At 41.3% G+C, this 21,370-nt stretch overlaps 1 protein-coding gene across 4 annotated transcripts in view; it reads right to left on the bottom strand.

The window, feature by feature from the left end:
• fam193a (family with sequence similarity 193 member A) overlaps nucleotides 1–21,370 on the bottom strand; it is a 154,300-nt gene that overhangs the window by 49,298 nt on the left and 83,632 nt on the right. For all 4 annotated transcript variants that reach the window (XM_078431893.1, XM_078431903.1, XM_078431898.1 and 1 more), the window contains exons 2-3: nucleotides 7,587–7,652; nucleotides 4,211–4,456 (exon numbers count right to left, since the gene is read on the bottom strand). In XM_078431893.1, the coding sequence (XP_078288019.1) occupies nucleotides 4,211–4,456; nucleotides 7,587–7,652 (312 nt within the window). The remainder of the gene's footprint in view (nucleotides 1–4,210; nucleotides 4,457–7,586; nucleotides 7,653–21,370) is intronic.

The following is a 21,370-nucleotide window of genomic DNA, read 5'->3' as shown; positions in this document are numbered from 1 at the left end:
CAAGAATTCTGGAGACAGGAGAAAGGGTCAGCAGATTGGGTGAAGGCTCCAGGCTAAGGTACCGAGCTTGGAGATGGAAGAGTTCAGCTCCACCTAGCTCGGAATTTGTTCCCGTAGGGATGCAAGGGAATGAAGCTGAAGCCTTTATCAAAGTCTTTCATCTGAAACATTAACAGATGTTGTCATATCTGCTGAATGTTTCGAGCATTTTCCGTTTCAATACTGAAATGAAGTGATGGGGTTAGCAGGGAAGATGCAGCAGTCAACTTGTGTACAATGCCCCATATTTACTAATGTTGCGCTGGAGATAAATGTTGGCAAGTATACCAGAGAACTCCCCTGCTTCAACCTGATAGGTTTCAATGAAACTGCAGTATTACAAATTGCAGTGCGAAGCAAGTTTTATTTTTACAGAGGGCGGTGGGTGTCTGCAACATGCTGCCAAGGGTGGAGGAGACAGATACAATAGTGGCATTTAAGAGGGTTTTATACAGGAACATGGGTCTGCAGGGAATAGAAGGATATGGAGGCAGAGATTAGTTTAATTTGGCATCACATCTGGCGTGGACTTGGGTTGAAGATGCCTATTCCTGTTTTATGTTCTATAAAACTATATAAGAAATAAGTAATTGTTTCTATTTTGCACATAGGTTTTTAATCAGCATTAAAAGCATCTGACAAAGATAGTAGTGAGATTAGATGAGAAATACAATGCAAAATAGAAAGTTTTTGTAAAAGCAGGGAAGTTAAGGAAAATGAATATCTGGTAAATCATAAAACCTGAAGGGGAATTTGAAAGGTCCATCTGCATTCAAGTAATATACTACCTTCCTATTCTTCCAAAGGGGATAACTTTATAGTTCCCCCCCAGCAATTTACTTGAAGGTGCAACTTGCATCCCCCACCCACACTCTCTGACTGCTCAGTGCAATGCTCCTGATACGTATATAAAAGCAGCAATATGACACAGGTCCACCACCGATTTTCCGGTGACTGGTGGTCCAGAACCTTATTTAATCTGGACAAAATTATGGGAGCGCACTTGAAATCCTCCCCGAAGTCATGGCGAAAATGTGGTGTCTCGGCCAGGTGAGGCAGCCGATCTCGATCTCGCCGGGAGTGAATTGGTGGGTTGAATCTGCCCCCTACGAACGATGGAACATTGGCCTGGCCGGAGCCAGCAGATCCGTTCCCAGAGCCAACTTCAGAGGTTGGCTTTGCAGTCCAGTATCTCGGCTCCTTGGCGGACCGTTCTGGTACCATTGGACTCCTCTCTGAGGCCTTGACCTCTGTTAGTCTGGTAAAATGGATAATCCAGAAAGGCTCTGCAACTAAGGGTGCCAGGAAAAAAATTATTAGTGGACCTGTGGTTAGCGTTCCAGTTTTAGTGTTACGTCAAAGTGAATTTAGTTGTGGCCAGCTTGTCCTTCCTAAAATTGGAACGGAAGGAGGAACTTCACCTTGCAAACTGACTTTGTGGCTTGTGGCATTGGGTAGCTGACATGACAATGGATTTCCAAAATACAAACCATTCACACAGCTTGGTAAGCACAATAATATTTCCTCTCTTTTAAGACAAAGGCAAATTTCAACAGGGCATGTCTACACAACAAAACTAGATGATGGACAGATAGAATCCAGCTATGCAGCTGAGTAGGGATCTCCAGGATCTAGATTCAGTAACAATGAAGGAATGACAACATATCTCAAAAAAGTCATATTACTTTGTCCAACCCCATCATAATTTTATACACCTTAACTAATTCTCCCCCTAGCTTTTCTGTAATTTGTGACAGATCATTTCCTCCTGTTCTCTTTCCTGCTCTATCTGCCCTTCCTGGAGTAATATGGATTGCTGTTTCATAGATGGTCATTAGCACCAGACCCAAGCGTCTATTCTGCACTTAAAATGAGACACCTAGTCTTGATCGAAAGGACAAAAAGCAGGATCATCCTGTCCAAATTGCTTCCTCTTTCTTCCATGGCCTCTTCACACAATCACTGGGTCAGCAGAATCATAGCCAGAGCCTGGTGCTGTGCTGCAGTCACATTAGTTATGTTTTTACTGTGTTACTGTGTTCACATTGTGTTATGTTTTACTGTCTACCTTTTGATACAAAAGGCGGTAGAAATGAAAGTTGACAAAAGATCCAACATGAATTATCAGAAATAATGTTAAATCCCTTTATATTTTTGAATAATTTTAACATGGTCTAATTGAAGAACCAATAACACCAAGGGGTAAACATTCACAGATGTTTTCATATGGTCATAAGTGATAGGAGCAGAATTAGACCATTCGGCCCATCAAGTCCACTCCGCCATTCAATCATGGCTGATCTATCTCTCCCTCCTAACATCTTTCTCCTGCCTTCTCCCCATAAACCATGACACCCATTTCCCCTTTCCATTCATATATAATTCAGAAATCAAACCTCTACATTTGCCTTGAATTCTCCCATACCTTGGTTATTTTACAACATGTTTCTTTTGCTCAAGACATTGGCCAATCCTACTAATTTTAGACACCAGTTCATCAACTGTGGGAGTTTCATGCTGGAATCTGAAATTATTAAAACTGCGAAAATAAAGTGCAATAAATTTTATTCTGAGGAACTCAGTGGGTTACGCAGAATCTGTAGAGGGAATCGACCCAAAAGAGCATCTGTCCATTTCTTCCATCGATGCTGCCTGTCCCATCAAGTTCCTCCACCGCTTGGTGATTTATTCTCCATTTGGACGAGAGAGTTTGATGCATTCATTTACTGAGCTCAAGTTTCAGTAATTTAAAATACTTCAGGGAGCATAGCAATTACTTCTGTAACTCATTCTGATAACCAAATCAAGTTTACTAATAGCTTGCGACACAACAATTTTCTCTATTTGTAATCAAATGAATCAACTGCACTTGCATTCAGCAAACTTGACTTTATTTTTCTAAATTTGGGAATTGTGGTTGGGGATAGGAAATTTAAAATGATTTAAGGGTGGGAAGAAAATCATAGAATCCACATGGATTAATTTAAAATCAATCATGATATTCAGCTCAGACCTATCTTGAGGTATGGGATGGCAGCATTGGTCAAGTACAAAGTGGATCAAAGAATTGGAATAAATGTGTGCAGCACATGTGCACACAGAATATGCAAAGTCGGACATAATCAGTTGCGCTTAAAAATATGGCCTCTCGTTCAAATTCTTGCTATTGAGGGCGTGCAGCGTAGGTTGACTAGGTTAATTCCCGGAATGGCGGGATTGTCATATGTTGAAAGACTGGAGCGACTAGGCTTGTATACACTGGAATTTAGAAGGATGAGAGATCTTATCGAAACATATAAGATTATTAAGGGATTGGACACGTTAGAGGCAGGAAACATGTTCCCAATGTTGGGGGAGTCCAGAACAAGGGGCCACAGTTTAAGAATAAGGGGTAGGCCATTTAGAACTGAGATGAGGAAAAACGTTTTCAGTCAGAGAGTTGTGAATCTGTGGAATTCTCTGCCTCAGAAGGCAGTGGAGGCCAATTCTCTGAATGCATTCAAGAGAGAGCTAGATAGAGCTCTTAAGGATAGCGGAGTCAGGGGGTATGGGGAGAAGGCAGGAACGGGGTACTGATTGAGAATCAGTATGATCACATTGAATGGCGGTGCTGGTTCGAAGGGCCGAATGGCCTCCTCCTGCACCTATTGTCTATTAGAAAGACATTTCTTAATATTTCCTCAGCGACCTTACATGAGAAAATTCAGCTCTTATTCTATCCACAAGATTGCAGGCGACACCGCTGTGGCAGGTCAAACATAGAGAACTTAATGACATGGTGCCAGGACAATAACCTCTCCCTTAAAGTCAGCAAGACAAACAAGCTAATTATTGATTTCAGGATGCATGGTGGAGTACATGTCCCAATCAGCATTAATGTAATGGACGTGAAATTGGTTGAATGCTTTGCGCTCCTTAGCAATATCTATATTATATTATCAATATTATCAATCATCTGTTGTGGACCAAGCACATAGATGGAACAGTCAAGAAAGCACACCAATGCCTATACTTCCGAAGGAGACTGAGGAAATTCTACAGTGACTTACAAACTTTCACAGATGTGAAATGAGACTTCCATTGTGCAGAGATGTGGTCAGAATGAAGGCAGAAAAGTGCAACTCTGATAGATTGCAGCAATGCAGAAATCAAAACTGGAAACCATCCTTACCACCAATGACTGCTCCAGTGAAACCTGCCGATCATCCTTTTCAACAGTACGCCTGCAGTCCGGACACACCCAAAGCGGAAGGTGCAATATGCTGTTTGTTTTTGGAGATGTAGAAAGTGCCATTTTGTTTGGGTTTGTTATCCCACTCTCAGAAAGTGAAGGGTCTTTGCGTTCACTTCGACATAGAAGACATCGTTCTCCGGTTGAGTACGGTGCCCTCTGACCCAGTCCAAAGGTGAAGGGCGTCTGGAACAGAATAGAACAGCAAATTAATTCATCATCAGGAAGCAATGTGAAAACTATATGCATAACTACTCCTCAATGACAATTAATACTTGGAATTTCAGCATTTTCTGCCTCCCATCCAAGTCTCAGATTCAGCATGTGGGATGCTGAGGCCAACTGGTCTTAAACTAAGCACAATGAAACACGGAGCAGTAGCACAGGAACTTGCCCTTCACCCCACAATGTCCCCGCTGACCATGATGCCAATAATAACAAATCTCGGCGAGATTCCAAAAATAAAAATACAATCAAACTAATATAACCTGCAACAAAAAAGCAAAGTGCTGGAAGAACTCAGTGGGCCAGGCAGAATCTGTGGACGGAAATCTATGGACAGAAATCTATGGACAGATGACTGAAGGGCTGACCGCTCAGACCTGGACATACTGGTCCACAGGATGTGTACAGATTTACGATGTGAAAATGGGGGAGCTCAAGGGATTGCAATTTTAGAGTGTCTAAAGATCAATTGTTGGCCAATAGAAGGTGGTTATCTTGACACAGGGCCTAATAAGACAAGTGGACATCAATGCCAAACAGTGCTCAATTCCAAGTTCAAAGACAGCAGATAGACACAAAGTGCTGGAGTAACTCAGCGCGTGAGGTTGCATCTCAGGAGAAAATGGATAGGTGATGTTTCCGACCGAAGAAGGGTCCCGACCCAGTCTGGAGCAGGATCCCAACATTACCTCTCCAATTTCTCCAGAGTTGCTGCCTGACTCGCTGAATTACTCCATCACTTTGTGTCTATCTTTGATATAAACCAACATCTGCGGATCCTTCTTATTACAGTAAGACAGCAGTTCAGTGCTCAATTCCAAGTTCAAAATCCCACCAGGTGACGCTATGTTAAACTTGGCCGTGTCAGAGAATATAATCAAACATTTCTACTCCTGCTTTTCACGGAAGGGAGCCTGCCACGCCTGTCTGGTCTGGCTTCCATAGCATAGGTTCCACACTAAGATGCAGTCACATTTTGCCAGCAGTCCAACCCTGCAGTGCATTCATGTTCCGTTTCTCAAACAAGAGCTCTACAAGAATTGATGACCAATAACACCAATTCTTGGCAAGGTTTATCATTTCAAAATGACTAATGCACATCTTTACTGTGCATTACCAGACGAATGCAAGTAATGAAATTGCTTTAACTTCATTATTTTGTATGAGAGGGAGAGACAGAGAGGGGGAGGCGGAGAGAGGGGGAGGCGGAGAGAGGGGGAGGCGGAGAGAGGGGGAGGCGGAGAGAGGGGGAGGCGGAGAGAGGGGGAGGCGGAGAGAGGGGGGCGGAGAGAGGGAGAGGCGGAGACGGAGAGGCGGAGAGGGAGAGGCGGAGAGGGAGAGGCGGAGAGGGAGAGGCGGAGAGGGAGAGGCGGAGAGGGAGAGGCGGAGAGGGAGAGGCGGAGAGGGAGAGGCGGAGAGGGAGAGACGGAGAGGGAGAGACGGAGAGGAAGAGACGGAGAGGGAGACGGAGAGGGAGACGGAAAGAGAGACGGAGAGAGAGACGGAGAGAGAGACAGAGAGAGAGAGAGAGAGAGAGAGAGAGAGAGAGAGAGGGACAGAGAGAGAGAAAATAAAAATACATGTAAACCCCTGACAATAGTAGCCTTACATGGTTAATGAGATTGTGATCTTAGGTGGTCATATCTATTCTAAAACAACATATTTGTGGGGAATCTGAACAACAATGTTGTTATGGTGACAATATTGTAAATTCAAAAACAAAAATCATTTCAGCATTGTCGCACGTAGTGTGTGGTTTTTGAGATTTCCAAGTAAATGCAGCCAAGGAAAGTTGTTTTGCATACTTCACTGCATACTTTTTAAAATAAACTAACATGATATAAAAACTATTATAAAACACAAAAGCACCTCAGTAATTCAGGGTCATTCGGGTCAGGCAGCAATTGTTATTGACAGCAACGTTTCGAGTCAGGACGCTTCTTCAGATTATTCTTCTTTCCCTCCAGATGACGCCTGACCCACTGAGTTCCACCAGCAGTTTGTGTTTTGCTCAAGATTCCAGCATCTAAAGTTTCCCAGGTCTCAACTTTTAATCCAACTTGAATCTCATGGGTTTTTAAACCTTTTTTGATAAATCCACCATGCAGGGCTGATAAATGTCTTAGAAAATGTCTTTGTGGGAGTGTGACTGTCTGAATAAATTGAAATCCTTTTCAAGCTTTGACAAGGATATTAATAAGTTACTGAAAAAAATACATTGAACTTGAAAGCATGGAATCAGAGTACGGAAACACATCCTTCAACTCAACTCATTTATGCCGATCAAGAATCTCATTTAAATTAGACCCATTGCCCATGTTTGGCTCATATTCCTCCAAACCGTTCCAAAACATGTACCTGATCAAATGCTTTTCAAATATTATTATACCTGCCTCAACTACTTCCTTTGGCAGCTTGTTCCATATAATCATTACCGTGTGTGAAAAAGTTCCCTCAGATTTCTATTAAATTTATCACCTCTCTTCTTAAACCCATGATTCCCCTGTCCTGTGGAAAAGACTATGCATTGATCCTATCCATTTCCCTCAAGATTTTGACACACCTCTCCAAGATCCCCCTAGCCTCCTGAACTCCAAGGAATAAAGACCTCGTCTGTCCAATCTCTCCCTGAAACTCAGACCCTTGTGTCCTGGTGACATCCTCGTATTTCTTCTCTACACTCTTTTCCAATTTAATGGCCATGATTAACCATGTCCAATTTGGAGCCCATTTCCATGCTGTATCTCTAACCTCTGGTGATGTGAAAAACACAGAATACCAGAAATACTTGGTGAGTTTATCTGTGGAAAGGGAATCAGGTCAGAGCTTTTATCCAAACTAATGAAAAAACATCAAACTGAAAAACAGATGCAGCTAGCTTGCCAAAGATATCCTGCATCTTCTGTATTTATTTCAGGACTTCCAGTTTCTGTTATGATTTTGGAACCAACAGACTACAGCACAATGGTGTGGTGGCCATGGAATCCAGAACACGAGTACTTAAAAATGTGCAATTCTCATTGAAACCCGTGTTCATGAACTGTTACACCAATTTACAAAAGCAAGAACTACAATGTACTGCTTGTCTTACCTGAGGGGCCCCTGTGAACTCTGATCCCACAGACCCATCCAAAAGCTGTGCGCCATTTATGGAAACCTGTAAAAAAAAAAATTAGCATACATTATAACAGTGAAAGCTAGGAAACATAACCAAGTTAGTCTCCAGAGGATGAGATACTGAACAGTAAACATGTTGCGGAGTTATTTTTTTCTATATTAAATTTCCGAGCAATCCCACTGCTTCCCACAGAATTTGTCCGACCACTTCAAACCGTTGGTCAATTTTCTCAATGGGTTCTGCCTTAATCAGACCCAGTGTAAATATATTTCTGCTGATTCTCCCTTCCTCACTTGGTGAAACAATAAACTAAATTGAAGACTTTAGAGATACAGCATGCAAACAGACCCTTTGGCCCACCGAGTCCACGCTGACCAGCAGTCACCCCAATTAACCTACAAATCTGTACGTCTTTGCAGTGTGGGAGGAAACTAGAGCACCCAGCTAAAACCCACAAACAGCACTCATAGTCAGGATTGAACCCAGGTCTCTGGCAATATAAGGCAACAACTCTGGCGCTGATCCACTGTTCCGCCTCCACCCGGAACCTCACACATGACCCTGATTACATACAGATCTGACGGATATAGGTTTTCTTTAACCTCTTGTGTTGCAAAGAGAATAAATCTCCTCATAACTTTCTTTGTTCCAAATTTTGATGCCTCAGTTCATCTCTGGTACCATTTTGAATTTAAAACCCCTATCTTCTTGTTCAAACAATGGCCAGGATTTCTAAATTGATATACATCCTCTGTTAGTTTATTGGTAGTGTTGCACAGAAGCACAGTCAAAACACTGGATCTGGTCCTCATCACCTTGCAGAAAATATCACAGAACTCTTTTCGACTTCACACCAAGAAATGCTGGGGAGCTGTTTTGATCAAAATTCTTTCCTCAAACAATACATCACTGATGTTAAAGGTTCGTTACAGTGAAGTCTTGCATTTAACAACCACAAAGGACAATGAAAATTCAAAATACTTTCTACAAAATATGATCTGAATCTACCTATCTCTTACCAATTCTTGCTCTACCCCTTCCCCTCATCTCTGTCTACCAGCTTTCTCCCCACTTCTGCATCCATCTGAAGAAGGGTCCCAAACCAAAACATAGTCTGTCCGTTTCCCTCCACAGATGCTGCCTGGCCTGCTGAGTTTCTCCAGCACTTAGTTTTTAAAGTGAAATCTTTGTTAGTTTTGTCTGTTATTAATCCTATTGCTTCATATCAATCTATCACAGTGACATAAATTAACTACATTTGAGTATATTTGGGCACCAACAAGTGAACAGTCCAAAGGTTCCCATCAGTCACTTTCGGAGTTGACTTTCCAAAGAACAGCTTGGAATGCAGGTTGACTGGAAGGATAGACAATATTGTGTCTGAAAATACTGTTATCTTAAATGCTGTAAGCCTTGCCAAAAACCTGAGCAGTGAGTACACTTTACTGGCCATCCTTGTGTGCTACTATTATCTTGCCCGAAATATGAAACAAAATAGGTTCATGTTTAGTTTAGTTTAGTTTAGTTTAGAGATACAGTGTGGAAACAGGACCTTTTGGCCCACCGGGTCCGCGCCGACCAGCGATCCCCACACATTCACACTATCCTATACCCACGAGGGACAATTTCTACATGCACCAAGCCAATTAACCTACATACCTGTACGTCTTTGGAGTGTGGGAGGAAACTGAAGATCTCGGAGAAAACCCACGCAGGTCACGGGGAGAACGTACAAACTCCCTGCAGACAGCGCCCGTAGTCGGGATCAAACCCGGGTCTCCGGCGCTGCATTCACTGTAAGGCAGCAACTCTACCGCTGCGCCACCGTGCTGCCCTGTTCTGATATCTTCCAGCATTACATTGTTTCAACAGTATGATTCCTATGGCACACACTTCCCATTGAGCCTTGCTCTTGCCAACTCCAACTCCATTCATAAATTTGAGATATGGGAGATGGATTTACTTGTAGTTGAGAACCTCTGCCCCTTTTTGTTTTTTCCTCATAGAAAGCCAAGGATGACTAAGTTTACATCACCAAATTGTAGTGTTCTTTTAAAATTAAACCAGATAATCCAGCATTTATATCCTCTAGCCATAAGCAAGACAGGAAATTAGTCAATGTTGCTCCTTTGTTTATGGTAATAGGTAGAAACTCGGCTTTACATCAGTGGTAGGAACAATATTGAACAAGATTCTGATGGGCTTACTTGTCTTTGGAGAAGCATGAACTAATTGGGGATAGTCAGGGAAGGTCATATCTTAAACTTGATTGAGTTTCGTTTGAGAAAATGACAAAGATGATCGAGGGTAGGGCTATGGTTCTATCTTCATGGGTTTTGGTAAAGCATATGACAAATGTCCTTCAGGACAGGTTGATTCAGAAGATCAAGGCACGAGGGATTCAATGTGGCTTGCATGATTGGATTCACAACTAGCTTGACCGTACAGGACAGAAGGTAATGGTGAAAGGGATGCTATTCTGATTGGAAGCCTATGATCAGTAGTGTTTTGCAGGGATTAGTCCTGGAACCTCTGTTGTTTGTACTGTGTGTTTAGATAGAAGAATGTAGGTGGGTGACTGGTAGGTTAGCAGACAAAACAAAAATTGACTGAATTGTGGATTATTATTGATTTATTATTGTCACACATACCTAGATATAACAAACAACTTTGCTTTGCATGCTATCCAGGTACATCAATTCATATATGATTACTATCAAACCACACATGTGCAATAGGTAGTACAAAAAGAAAGGAAACGGTACAAAATAGTGAGAAAGTTGTTAAAAGGATACAGCAGGATATGGAACAGTTGGAGAAATGGCAGAAGATGTTTAATCTGGACATGTGAGGTGTTGCACTTTGCAACATCAAATGCAAGATGTTAGCATACAATAAATAGATGGATCCTTTAGAGCATTAATGAATAGATCTTGGGGTGAAAATCCATAGCTCCCTGAAAATGACAACATAAGTGGACAGAATGGTAAAGATGACATACGACATGCTTGACTTCATCAGTTAAGACACAGTATATAAAAGATGGGAAATCACGTATGGATCCAGAGATGCTGCCTGACCTGCTCCAGCACGGTGTATCCGTTTCTTGAATTGTTTTCTCTGGAATGGTCAGAGGTTGAGAGGAGACCTGATAGAAGTATATACAATTATGAGGAACATGGATAGAGAGGGCAGTCAGAATTTTTCCACCCCGGGTGGAAATGTCAAATACTAGAGGGTATATCTTCAAGGGGGTGGGTTAAAATGATTTAAAAGGTAAGTTTTGTTTTTACACCTAGAGAGTGGTGGGTGCCTGGAATAAGCTGCCTTGGGAAGAGGTGGAGGCAGATATGATAATATTTATGAAGCAGTTAAATGGGTAAATAAGCAAGAAGTGAATGGAGGGAGAGAGGCCATGTATAAACAAATGGGATTAGTTTAATATGGCATCGTGGGCAGTGCACATGAGCCGAAGTGCCTGGTGCTGTGCTGTACTGTTCTGCGTTCAGTAGTTAAAATGATAGAAAGGCATATGTAATAGGAACAAAACATAGACAGTACAATAAGACAGGAAACTGTGAATTGAATTCCAATGTAGATTGCAAGGAATTTGTTGCTGGGGTAATTAATCTAAACGAGAAACAGGACTTCAGATACGCAAATCACAGCAGGCATAAGGTTAATCAAGCAGCAGGCAGTGAAGAAAGCGAATGGTATGTTAGCATTCATAGCAAGAGGATTTGAGTATAGGAGCAGGGAGGTTCTGCTGCAGTTGTACAGGGCCTTGGTGAGACCGCACCTGGAGTATTGTGTACAGTTTTGGTCTCCTAATCTGAGGAAAGACATTCTAGCCTTAGAGGGAGTACAGAGAAGGTTCACCAGATTGATCCCTGGGATGGCAGGACTTTCATATGAAGAAAGACCGGATAGACTAGGCTTATACTCGCTGGAATTTAGAAGACTGAGGGGTTCTCTTATTGAAACATATAAAATTCTTAAGGGGTTGGAGAGGCTAGATGCGGGAAGATTGTTCCCGATGTTGGGGATGTCCAGAACCAGGGGTCACAGCTTAAGGATAAGGGGGAAGTCTTTTCGGACCGAGATGAGAAAACATTTCTTCACACAGAGAGTGGTGAGTCTGTGGAATTCTCTGCCACAGAAAGTAGTTGAGGCCAGTTCATTGGCTATATTTAAGAGGGAGTTAGATGTGGCCCTTGTGGCTAAAGGGATCAGGGGGTATGGAGAGAAGGCAGGTACAGGTTACTGAGCTGGATGATCAGCCATGATCATATTGAACGGGGGTGCAGGCTCGAAGGGCCGAATGGCCTACTCCTGCACCTATTTTCTATGTTTCTATAAACTAAAGATGCAATGCCCTAAGATCCAGTTCTGAAGTGACAACGCAAAAGCATCATTGTGTTGGTTGGCACAATTCTAGTTTGTATATATTATAATAAAACTAGAAACATTGGAGGCAGTGCTTAAAAGATGTAAAAAGATAAAACAGCAGGAGAAACAGCACAAAGGGCAGCTATTTGGTTTATAAAATCACTGTTAGTTCTCTGTAGGAGTTTAGCCAAACCCATTCCTCCACTGCTCTCTTTCCCTCAACTGACTATTCAATTCTCTTTTGATAGCATTGATCAAGTGCACTTGATCATCACAGGCCACAAGCTACAGACAATAACCAGGTGTAGCATTTTTTTCTTCAGAGTCCCCACATGTTCATTGGCCACACATTTTAAATCTGTGCTTCTTGGTCCACAACCTACCTGCTCGGGAACAACTTATTTTTCATTCTACTCCATAATAGCAATGCTATCGGAAATCCTTAACCTTATTTGCTTAAAAGATAACCATCCCACCTTTTCTAGTCTCACCTCAAGTCGATTTTATTGTCATAAACTTAAGTAAGGTGAGGTACAGGTATTTGTATGCTTAAAGCTGTTTCACCATTCACATATTTTTCTGCCCCTTCACTAATTTTAGAGTTACATTCATTGCTACTCAGCACATGAATCACACAAAATGTTTGTCTAACGTGCTCTTTTATAATAATTATTCAGGTGGCAGCTTTAAGCAACTGCTCTGCTTTATGGTACATGACCCCTTTACTTTGGTATTACGGTTTTATGATTTTTACCAAAATAGTGAAAATTTGGCAATAGTGAAAGACGGCATTAATATAAATTCAACTACAAAACACTTATGATGGGATCTGCCCTTAAACAACAGAATGTCTGCAAAACACTTAGAAACAAAGCAGAAAGTAGCAGATGGATCAGCATTTATTTACTACCAGCAGCCCGACAAAACAGAAACTGTTTTGCCATGCAACCCGCTGACATGTAAAAGATATAATTAAATATAAGGTGTCACAAATAGATCAGCCACAGTATGAAGCATACCAATGAAGTCTGACGTTTCATTTAGCATGAAAGATTCAAAATAGACACAAAAGCAAAACCAGAGAACTCAAAGTTGCATTGTAACAATGTGTACTTTGGTCTATCTAGCATCAGAAATGTTCAAATTTTAAAATGCTACAAGTAATAATGACAAGAATCTGTTATTGAAAAGGACATTGAACTATTCATCTTTTTCTAGCCAAATAGATTGGGTCCTCCTCGAAAGGCATTCTTTCTAAATACAATCCCAGTGCCTGACAGTCTATCCTAGTAGATTGTGGAAAGCTGGAGAAGAAGTTGTAGGGGTTCTAGTAGAGATATTTGCATTGACTTTAGTCATGGGTGAGGAATCAAAAGACTGGAAGGTGACAAATCTTGTGTCTTTATTCAAGGTCTGCAAGGACTAAGGGCCATGCCATCACTGGTTGGAAAGTTACTGGAAGGGATTTGAGGGTCAGGATTTACCAGCATTTGCAAAGGAACGGCTGATTAGGGATAAGCAGGGCAATGGGTATTGTCTAGGTGGATGTCAGCAAGGTTGGTGACAAGGTCATGCGTGGTCGACTAGTCTGGAAGATGAGTTTGCATGGGATCTCAGGTGAATCAGCCAACTTAAAACAAAATTGGCTTGGTGGTAGGAATTGGATGTTGATATTCATGTGATAGGATAGGAGCAGAATTAGACCATTTGGCCCATCAAGTGTACTCCGCCATTCAATCATGGCCGATCTATGTCTCCCCCTCAACTCCATTCTCCTGCCGTCTCCCTATAACCCCTGATAGACTTACCAAGGAAGAATCTATCTCTGCCTTAAAAATATTCATTGACTTGGCCTCCACAGCTGTCAGCGGTAATGAATTCCATAGATTCACCACCCTCTGACTAAAGAAATTCCTCATCTCCTTCCTAAAGGAACATCCTTTTATTCTGAGGCAATTACCTCTGGTTCTAGACTCTCCCACTAGTGGAAACATCCTCTCCATATCCAAGTGGAGAGTTCTTTTTCAGGTGAGGCATGTGAACAGTGGTATCCTCATTTTCCTGTCTTTTCCCATCATCTGCAAACAACATTGTCATCCACATCATTAATATAGATGACAAACAACAGTGAACACAGCACCGATCCCTGTGGCAAGCCACTGGTCATTCGATGCCTTTAATATCCAGAATTGTGACTAGACAATATGTGTTAGAGTACTTAATAATAAATTACTTTCCACATGCACTGGATGTTAGTGGACCAAGGTGCCATCACTATCATAGATTCAGCAATAATATGAAGTAAGCAATTTATTAGGTTTTGATAGTAAACAGGTTGAAGGAGGATTGCTGGCCAGTGAATAAGAACTCCTCGCTCTTTTCATTGAATAGTACATTTTTAAAATACGATTTCAAAATACGATAGGTTACACGACTTTGTAACTTATCCCTGAACAGACCTTGCCTTTCCTAATGCTTGTAGCTCCTGTCCCTCAGAATTCCCTCCAGTAACTGTACCACAAATAACAGGTTCCTGAGCCCAAAGTTTCCAAACTTGTTCTTGCAGCCCTTCGTAAATAAAGGCATTGCATTAACCTCCCTTCAGTCTTCTGGTACCTCACCCATGGCTGAAGATGATTACCTAAACAAGCTGACCAGACACCAAAGGTATGTTTTAACATGAATTACCACGAGTGCTAACATGACAGAAACAAATATGCACATTTGTTTAAACATATAAAAACAGCTGAGAATTATGTTACAGATATTTAGTGAAGCAAGCCAACTTTCTTTTAAAAAGGCATATACTGTAACTGAGGCAATGTTAAGGAAAAGGAAATCTCAATGAACAAATAAAGACTGAATGACATTGTTAGAAAACGATTTTAAAGAATTACTAACAAAGACAATTATTTTACACACTGAAAAAAATGCAGCTTGCAAAGTCAAATTCACTATTATACCTGATAACAATGTTTTCTCAGGTATGAAGATTGAAAAGCATCAAAGGTATCTTTTCATTCAAAATGTGTAAAAGTCTGAAGAAGGGTCTCGACCCGAAACATCACCCATTCCGTATCTCCAGAGAAGGTGCCTGTCCTGCTGAGTAACTCTAAAATTATTTGTCTATCTTTTCATTCAATTTACTCAATATGTACATTATCTTTCCCACGTTTTAAACACCCTTTTAGTTTGTGGATCAGAGCGATAGCCATACAGCACTAAAATAGATCCTTTGGTCCAACTTGTGCTTGCCGACCAATATGCCCCATTTAAGCTAGTCCCATTTGCCTGCTCCTGGCCCATAAGTCTCTAAACCTTTCCAATGCATGGATCTGTCCAAATGTATTTTAAATGTTGTTATTGCAACTGCTCAACTACTTCATCGGGCAACTCACTCCATATACCCACCATCCTCTGTGTTAAAAAGCTGCCCATCAGTTTCCTGTGAAATCTTCCTCCTCTCACCTTATAAATCTATGGCCCCTAGTTCTAAATCCCTTACCATAAGAAAAAGATGCTATGCATTCATCCTATCTATTATCCTCATGATTTTATTCACCTCTTACAGATCCCCTTTGAGCCACCTTCACTCCAAGGAATAAAGTCAACCTGCCCAACGGCTGCCTGTAGGCCCTCGAGTTCCGGCAACACATTCTTAAATCTTCGGTGCTCTCTTTCCAACTTAATGGCATCTTTTCTCTAGCAGGGTGATCAGAAATGAACACAATACTACATGTGTAAGAAGGAACTGCAGATGCTGGTTTAAACCGAAGATCGACACAAAAAGCTGGAGTAACTCAGCGGGACAGACAGCATCTCTGGAGGGGAATGGGTGACATTTCGGGTCAAGATCCCTCTACAGAAATGCTCTAATGTAGTCGTATTACAAGGGTCTAGTCAGTCAATGAAAGATTAGAGAATGAACAGAATCATATGCTAATACCAACAACAGAAGCTTGAGGGCACTATTTCACACACTAGGAACTACTATAAGTGGCACACTGCAAGCACAGGCTGAAAAATTAACACACTGGTGGTTTTGTAATGACTTCAAAACTATTTTCAACATCCTCACTTACACTGTCCATCAGAGTAATATTAGGTTACAAATTCGGGACAAGTTCCCCATCAGTTTGAGGCCTCATGTCTCAGTCCCAAGCAGGCTCAACACCTAGTTGTTGAAATTAACAAATTAGGAGGTTGTCTCTTAGCACTGGTGTTTCGTTAGTTAATGAAGGAGAACTGCTAATATTGACAATGAGGAGATGTAAGCAATCTAACAACAACCTGGTGTTCAAGTTTAAAAAATGTGCTCGTATCAATAGACAATAGACAATAGACAATAGACAATAGGTGCAGGAGTAGGCCATTCAGCCCTTCGAGCCAGCACCGCCATTCAATGCGATCATGGCTGATCACTCAATCAGTACCCCGTTCCTGCCTTCTCCCCATACCCCCTCACTCCGCTATCCTCAAGAGCTCTATCCAGCTCTCTCTTGAAAGCATCCAACGAACTGGCCTCCACTGCCTTCTGAGGCAGAGAATTCCACACCTTCACCACCCTCTGACTGAAAAAGTTCTTCCTCATCTCCGTTCTAAATGGCCTACCCCTTATTCTCAAACTGTGGCCCCTTGTTCTGGACTCCCCTAACATTGGGAACATGTTATCTGCCTCTAATGTGTCCAATCCCCTAATTATCTTATATGTTTCAATAAGATCCCCCCTCATCCTTCTAAATTCCAGTGTATACAAGCCCAATCGCTCCAGCCTTTCAACATACGTTGTCAGTTTTTAGAGGGAGTGGATACAGCTACAATGCAGTTCAGAAAGAGATGAATATGCTGGATGGCCAAAGAACACAAATAAAGGATTAATGGAAGACACAGACATTTGGGAATATATAATTGACTGAATGTTTTGATCTCCAAATGTTTGACTTTGATCATTGTAAACCAAATGCTTCTTTGCTCTTTCAAGTCTCAGGAGTACAAACGTATGCATAATCTTGAAATCAGCTTATATTTATGATCTACAGTTTACCATAGATAGAAGTATAAATAAACCCCACTCCTCTCTGAAAATTTTCCATTCAAAAGATAAAAGATAATTTATTTTCTCCACTATAAGGTATTGCATTGAAGTGATCTATCTCCATCATTCTAAGATTGAACATACGAGAAGCACACTTCTCAAGATGACAAGACTGATTTCATCTACCTCAGCAAAAGACATGCGACTAAAAAGACACGAGGGAAGTGAAGAAAAAACAAGAGGGGAAATAAAACAAATTAAGGAATTGTATTCTGTATTTAATAAATGGAAGTTTCATAATTTTGCATGTATTGGTCTGTTTATTATTGTCATATGTATTGAGATAGGGTGGAAAACTATATCTAGTTGCACTACATGCGAGTACAATCAAGCCGTAGAAAAGTACAAAAGGTAGGGCACAGAAAGCACAGACAAAAAAAGCACAAAGCACAAACAAAAAAGTGTAAGGGCCACAATCACGTAGCTTGGGAACTTCAATATACTCAAATGTAAATATTTGGATGAAACTGGCCATTGTCCAGACAAAAACAGCTAGCCAATTGTGTAATAATCCAAGTAAGGGTTGTTTGTCCATGCTACATCTGAAACCAAGTACCAGGCATCTGCCACTGAAAGGCTGGAAGTACAGATTTCCAAAGAGATGCATTTATTAAAATTGATAACATCTTGGTACTGTTTTGAAAGTATCAAATTTATGTTCCCGGCAAGAGGAAAATGTATGTTATTATCATCATGGCTTCCATGGCGCAGTGCAAGTACATCTGGTGATTGGCTGAGCTTTCTGACATTGCAAATCATTGTCGTAATGTTTGGACACTTTTCAAGAGCCACAGTTCTACATGCCCAACAATATTACCGCGATTTCACCCTTCAAAATAAAAGCTCTATCCAACTATTTGACATCCTGATAGCATTTTGTAGACATGCCATCATGTCCCACTTCAATATTGTCCAAAAGGAGTGACACAAGTGCGACTTAGTGATTCAACTTTAAACTGCTCCTCACTGCAGGTTAAATACCAAAGTTCCCCCCCAGGTATCCTTGCAATTAAACTGCTGCAAACTGATGAGATCAATAACTTAATCGTCCTTAATCCGAAAGGGCACCTCTAAGATTAAGTAACAGATACATAACTTTCAAAAGAAAAGTACTTGGTACGCTATTCGGTTAACGACTACAAATTGATCCAATAAATCTTCAGCTTCAAAACTTGTTTTTAATAAAAACACAAAGAGCTGCAACTGCTCTCCTTTCTTGCCTCTGTACCCCTCTACCCACCACCCATACACTGCACTGCTCTTAAGGCATATTAATCAAGTTTGCTAATTCAACAATACCATTTTCCACAGTCCAAACTTGGACAAGTCAAGAACCAAGTCAAGAACCAAGTCAAGGTCACAGATACAAATCTGAGCTACATTGTACAGCAATCTTTGCTACACTCAGCTATAATGCTTTGACGTACGATGGGCAACTACTATGCATTTTGGAATGAGCTTACAAGTGAAGGTAATGGAATGCAACTACTTAGAATAAAAAAAGATATAATTCGTGCCCAACTCGCTGCAAATTTTATAGTAAGAGCAGTGGATTTAGTAGATGATACACATTGCAGCAAAGGTAGATCCATATTGGGCAGAGTGAGAAGTTGGGAGTAAAAGTGGCAAATTTTGTTGAAATCGCTATTTCAGTGTTGTTGGAGATACACCCATCCAGACAAATGGAAAATCTTGAATTTGTCTGAAGAGGGTTCCAACCCGATACGTCCCCTATCCATTTTCTCTAGAGATGTTGCCTGACCCGCTGAATTATTCTAGCATTTTGTGTCTCTCAGAAGTAATATTTTTCCAAAACCTTTTTTTTTTAATCTAGAAAATGTTGACTTTATAGATTAAAAAAAAGGTTTTGGAGAAATATTACTCACTGCTAAATTATTTCCAAAGCGTTGATGGTAGAGGGACTCAGGATAGGGAGTTTAACCATCTCCAACAGCAATCTTTGTGACACCTAAATTATTGACTACTCATCAGTCCATGCCCATGTGCATCAGGGTCTTGCTGCCTGCAGCATGGATTGCCTTGCTGTTAAGCAGCAGCGAACAAACTTTAACGTTGCCAAATCAACAGCAAAAAAACCATTTCTGACCTTATGGTGAAAGGTCATCACTGATGAAGCAGCTAAAGATGCTGGATGCACCTTGGAGACTGGCAAAATCTCATGCACCGCAAATGCCTTGTAGCTTCTCAGGAAGAATAGACTGGTGATTAGAGTGGGTACAGTCCAAATTCAGCACAAAATACCAGGGCTGGTGGACTGATTGGTTTCAAAAGTTTCTTCAATTAACTGGAAAGAATCTGCGATTGCTGGATACACAGTCCGACTTTGCTGCTACATTACCAACATGCTACCAACAGTGGGTGGGGTACTGCAAAGAACACCCAGGAGATATGGCAGCGCAGTGCAGCTGTTGTTTATTGACCAAGCAGCCAGAGTCCTGGATTGTCAATCCACAGATGCACGCTCCAATCCCACAACGGCATCTGGGGAATAAATTCAGTTCACAACATAAATTTGGAATTAAAAATCAGTTGCGGTGACATTAACAATGAAACCGCAGGATTCTCACAAAATAAACTAGTTGGCTCACTGCTGCCCTATAGGGAAGGAAATCTGTCATCTTCACCCAGCCTGGTCCACATGTGGTCCCAGACCCATCACTAAAGTCGACCCCAAGCTGTCTTTTCATTTGGATAGCTAATAAGTGTGATATTGCCAGTGGCGACCCTTTTGGAGTAACCATTTATCATGACACCTATATCAGAGAAACATCTTCCAACAAATTTGCAGACAAAATAAAATAATGCAAAGCCCAGAGGAGCAAACAAAAGCTTAAAAGCTTGGGCAATCCTGGGCTTTTCAAGAGAAACTAATAAAAGGGACATGTTTGGCCGAAAGCAGATGCCAAATTGTGAATAGATCCAAGGTGCTCAGTGGTTGAGCCCAGGAAAAGAAGTCAAGAAATAGTCTGACAAAGGAGAACTGACAAAACAAAATGTTGTGTATATAGAACAGCCTCAAGCGTCACGGTGGCGCAACGGAAGAGTTGCTGCCTTACAGCGCTTGCAGCACCAGAGACCCAGTTCGATCCCGCCCATGGGTGCTGTCTGTACGGAGTTTGTCCGTTCTCCCCGTGGGTTTTCCCTGAGATATTCGTTTTCCTCCCACACTAAGACGTACAGGTTTGTAGGTTAATTGGCTTGGGTTTGTATACTTGGTGTGTGTAAATTGGTCCTAGTGTGTACAGGGTAGTGTTAATGTGCGAGGATTGCTGGTCAGTGCGGACTCGGTGGGTCGAAGAGCCTGTTTCCGTGCTGTATCTCTAAACGAAACTGAAGTTACACAGTTATTGAGGAGCTAGATTGCTGGTATCCAATATGTATCAGCGAAAGTGCACCAAAACTGATTGAGTGCTTCTTTATTAGTTAGTGTGAAATATATTGCAAAGCAAAATAAGGGAATCAGTAAGTACACAGTTCAGCACCATGCTCCAACAGGAGCTCAAATGAAGATAGAGCTCCCCTGTCATTTTTGCCGAGAGTAGCAGAAGTTAATATCTGTACGCATCTGGTGGAAGAGTCCAAAAGTGCTCAAATTAACACCCTTTCCATTAGCTCCTCGCTGTAATCATTTCCTTACATTTATTGCCTTTGTATTCCTTCAGCTAGGTATGCTTTTCTCTACGCCCAAGTTCGAAATATTTTCCTGAATACTCCCTGCAGAATTTAATGTATATTTCTTCCAGGATACGTGAAACCAAGGCTTTTTGCCATTCTTATTCAAGAGCCCGCAATGAGTACATTTTGCTTTTCTTCTCACTTCCAAGTCCCGAAAAGGCCTGTTTCCGGCTGTATATATATGATATGATATGATTATCTCATTTTGCTACTCTCCATTTCAGGTCACACTCAATCTAGAAATGTGGGTTTCCTCCAGGTGCTCTGGTTTCCGCCCACATCCCATAGATGTGCGGGTTTGTAGGTTCATTGGCCTCACTAAATTTCTCCCAGTTTGTCGGGAGTAGATGGAAAGTGTGGTAACATAGAACTTGTGTAAATGGATAATCGATGGTCGGTGAGGATAAGGTGGGCTATATCTTTCAATTAATCAACTTCCATTCAAATCAAGTATCCATACAACAGAGAAAGATCTTTCCCTAAACTAATTTATAATGGTGTGGAATATTTTATTTTAGGCATTTAACCATATAAAACAGTAGCAGCAGTAGCCACTCAGACCTACCCTATCATTCAA

Source organism: Rhinoraja longicauda, chromosome 3 (assembly GCF_053455715.1).
Source record: "Rhinoraja longicauda isolate Sanriku21f chromosome 3, sRhiLon1.1, whole genome shotgun sequence".
NCBI classification, from domain to species: Eukaryota; Metazoa; Chordata; class Chondrichthyes; order Rajiformes; family Arhynchobatidae; genus Rhinoraja; species Rhinoraja longicauda.
The sequence above is the reverse complement of the archived record's forward strand: the minus strand, read 5'-3'. Positions and strand labels throughout refer to the sequence as shown.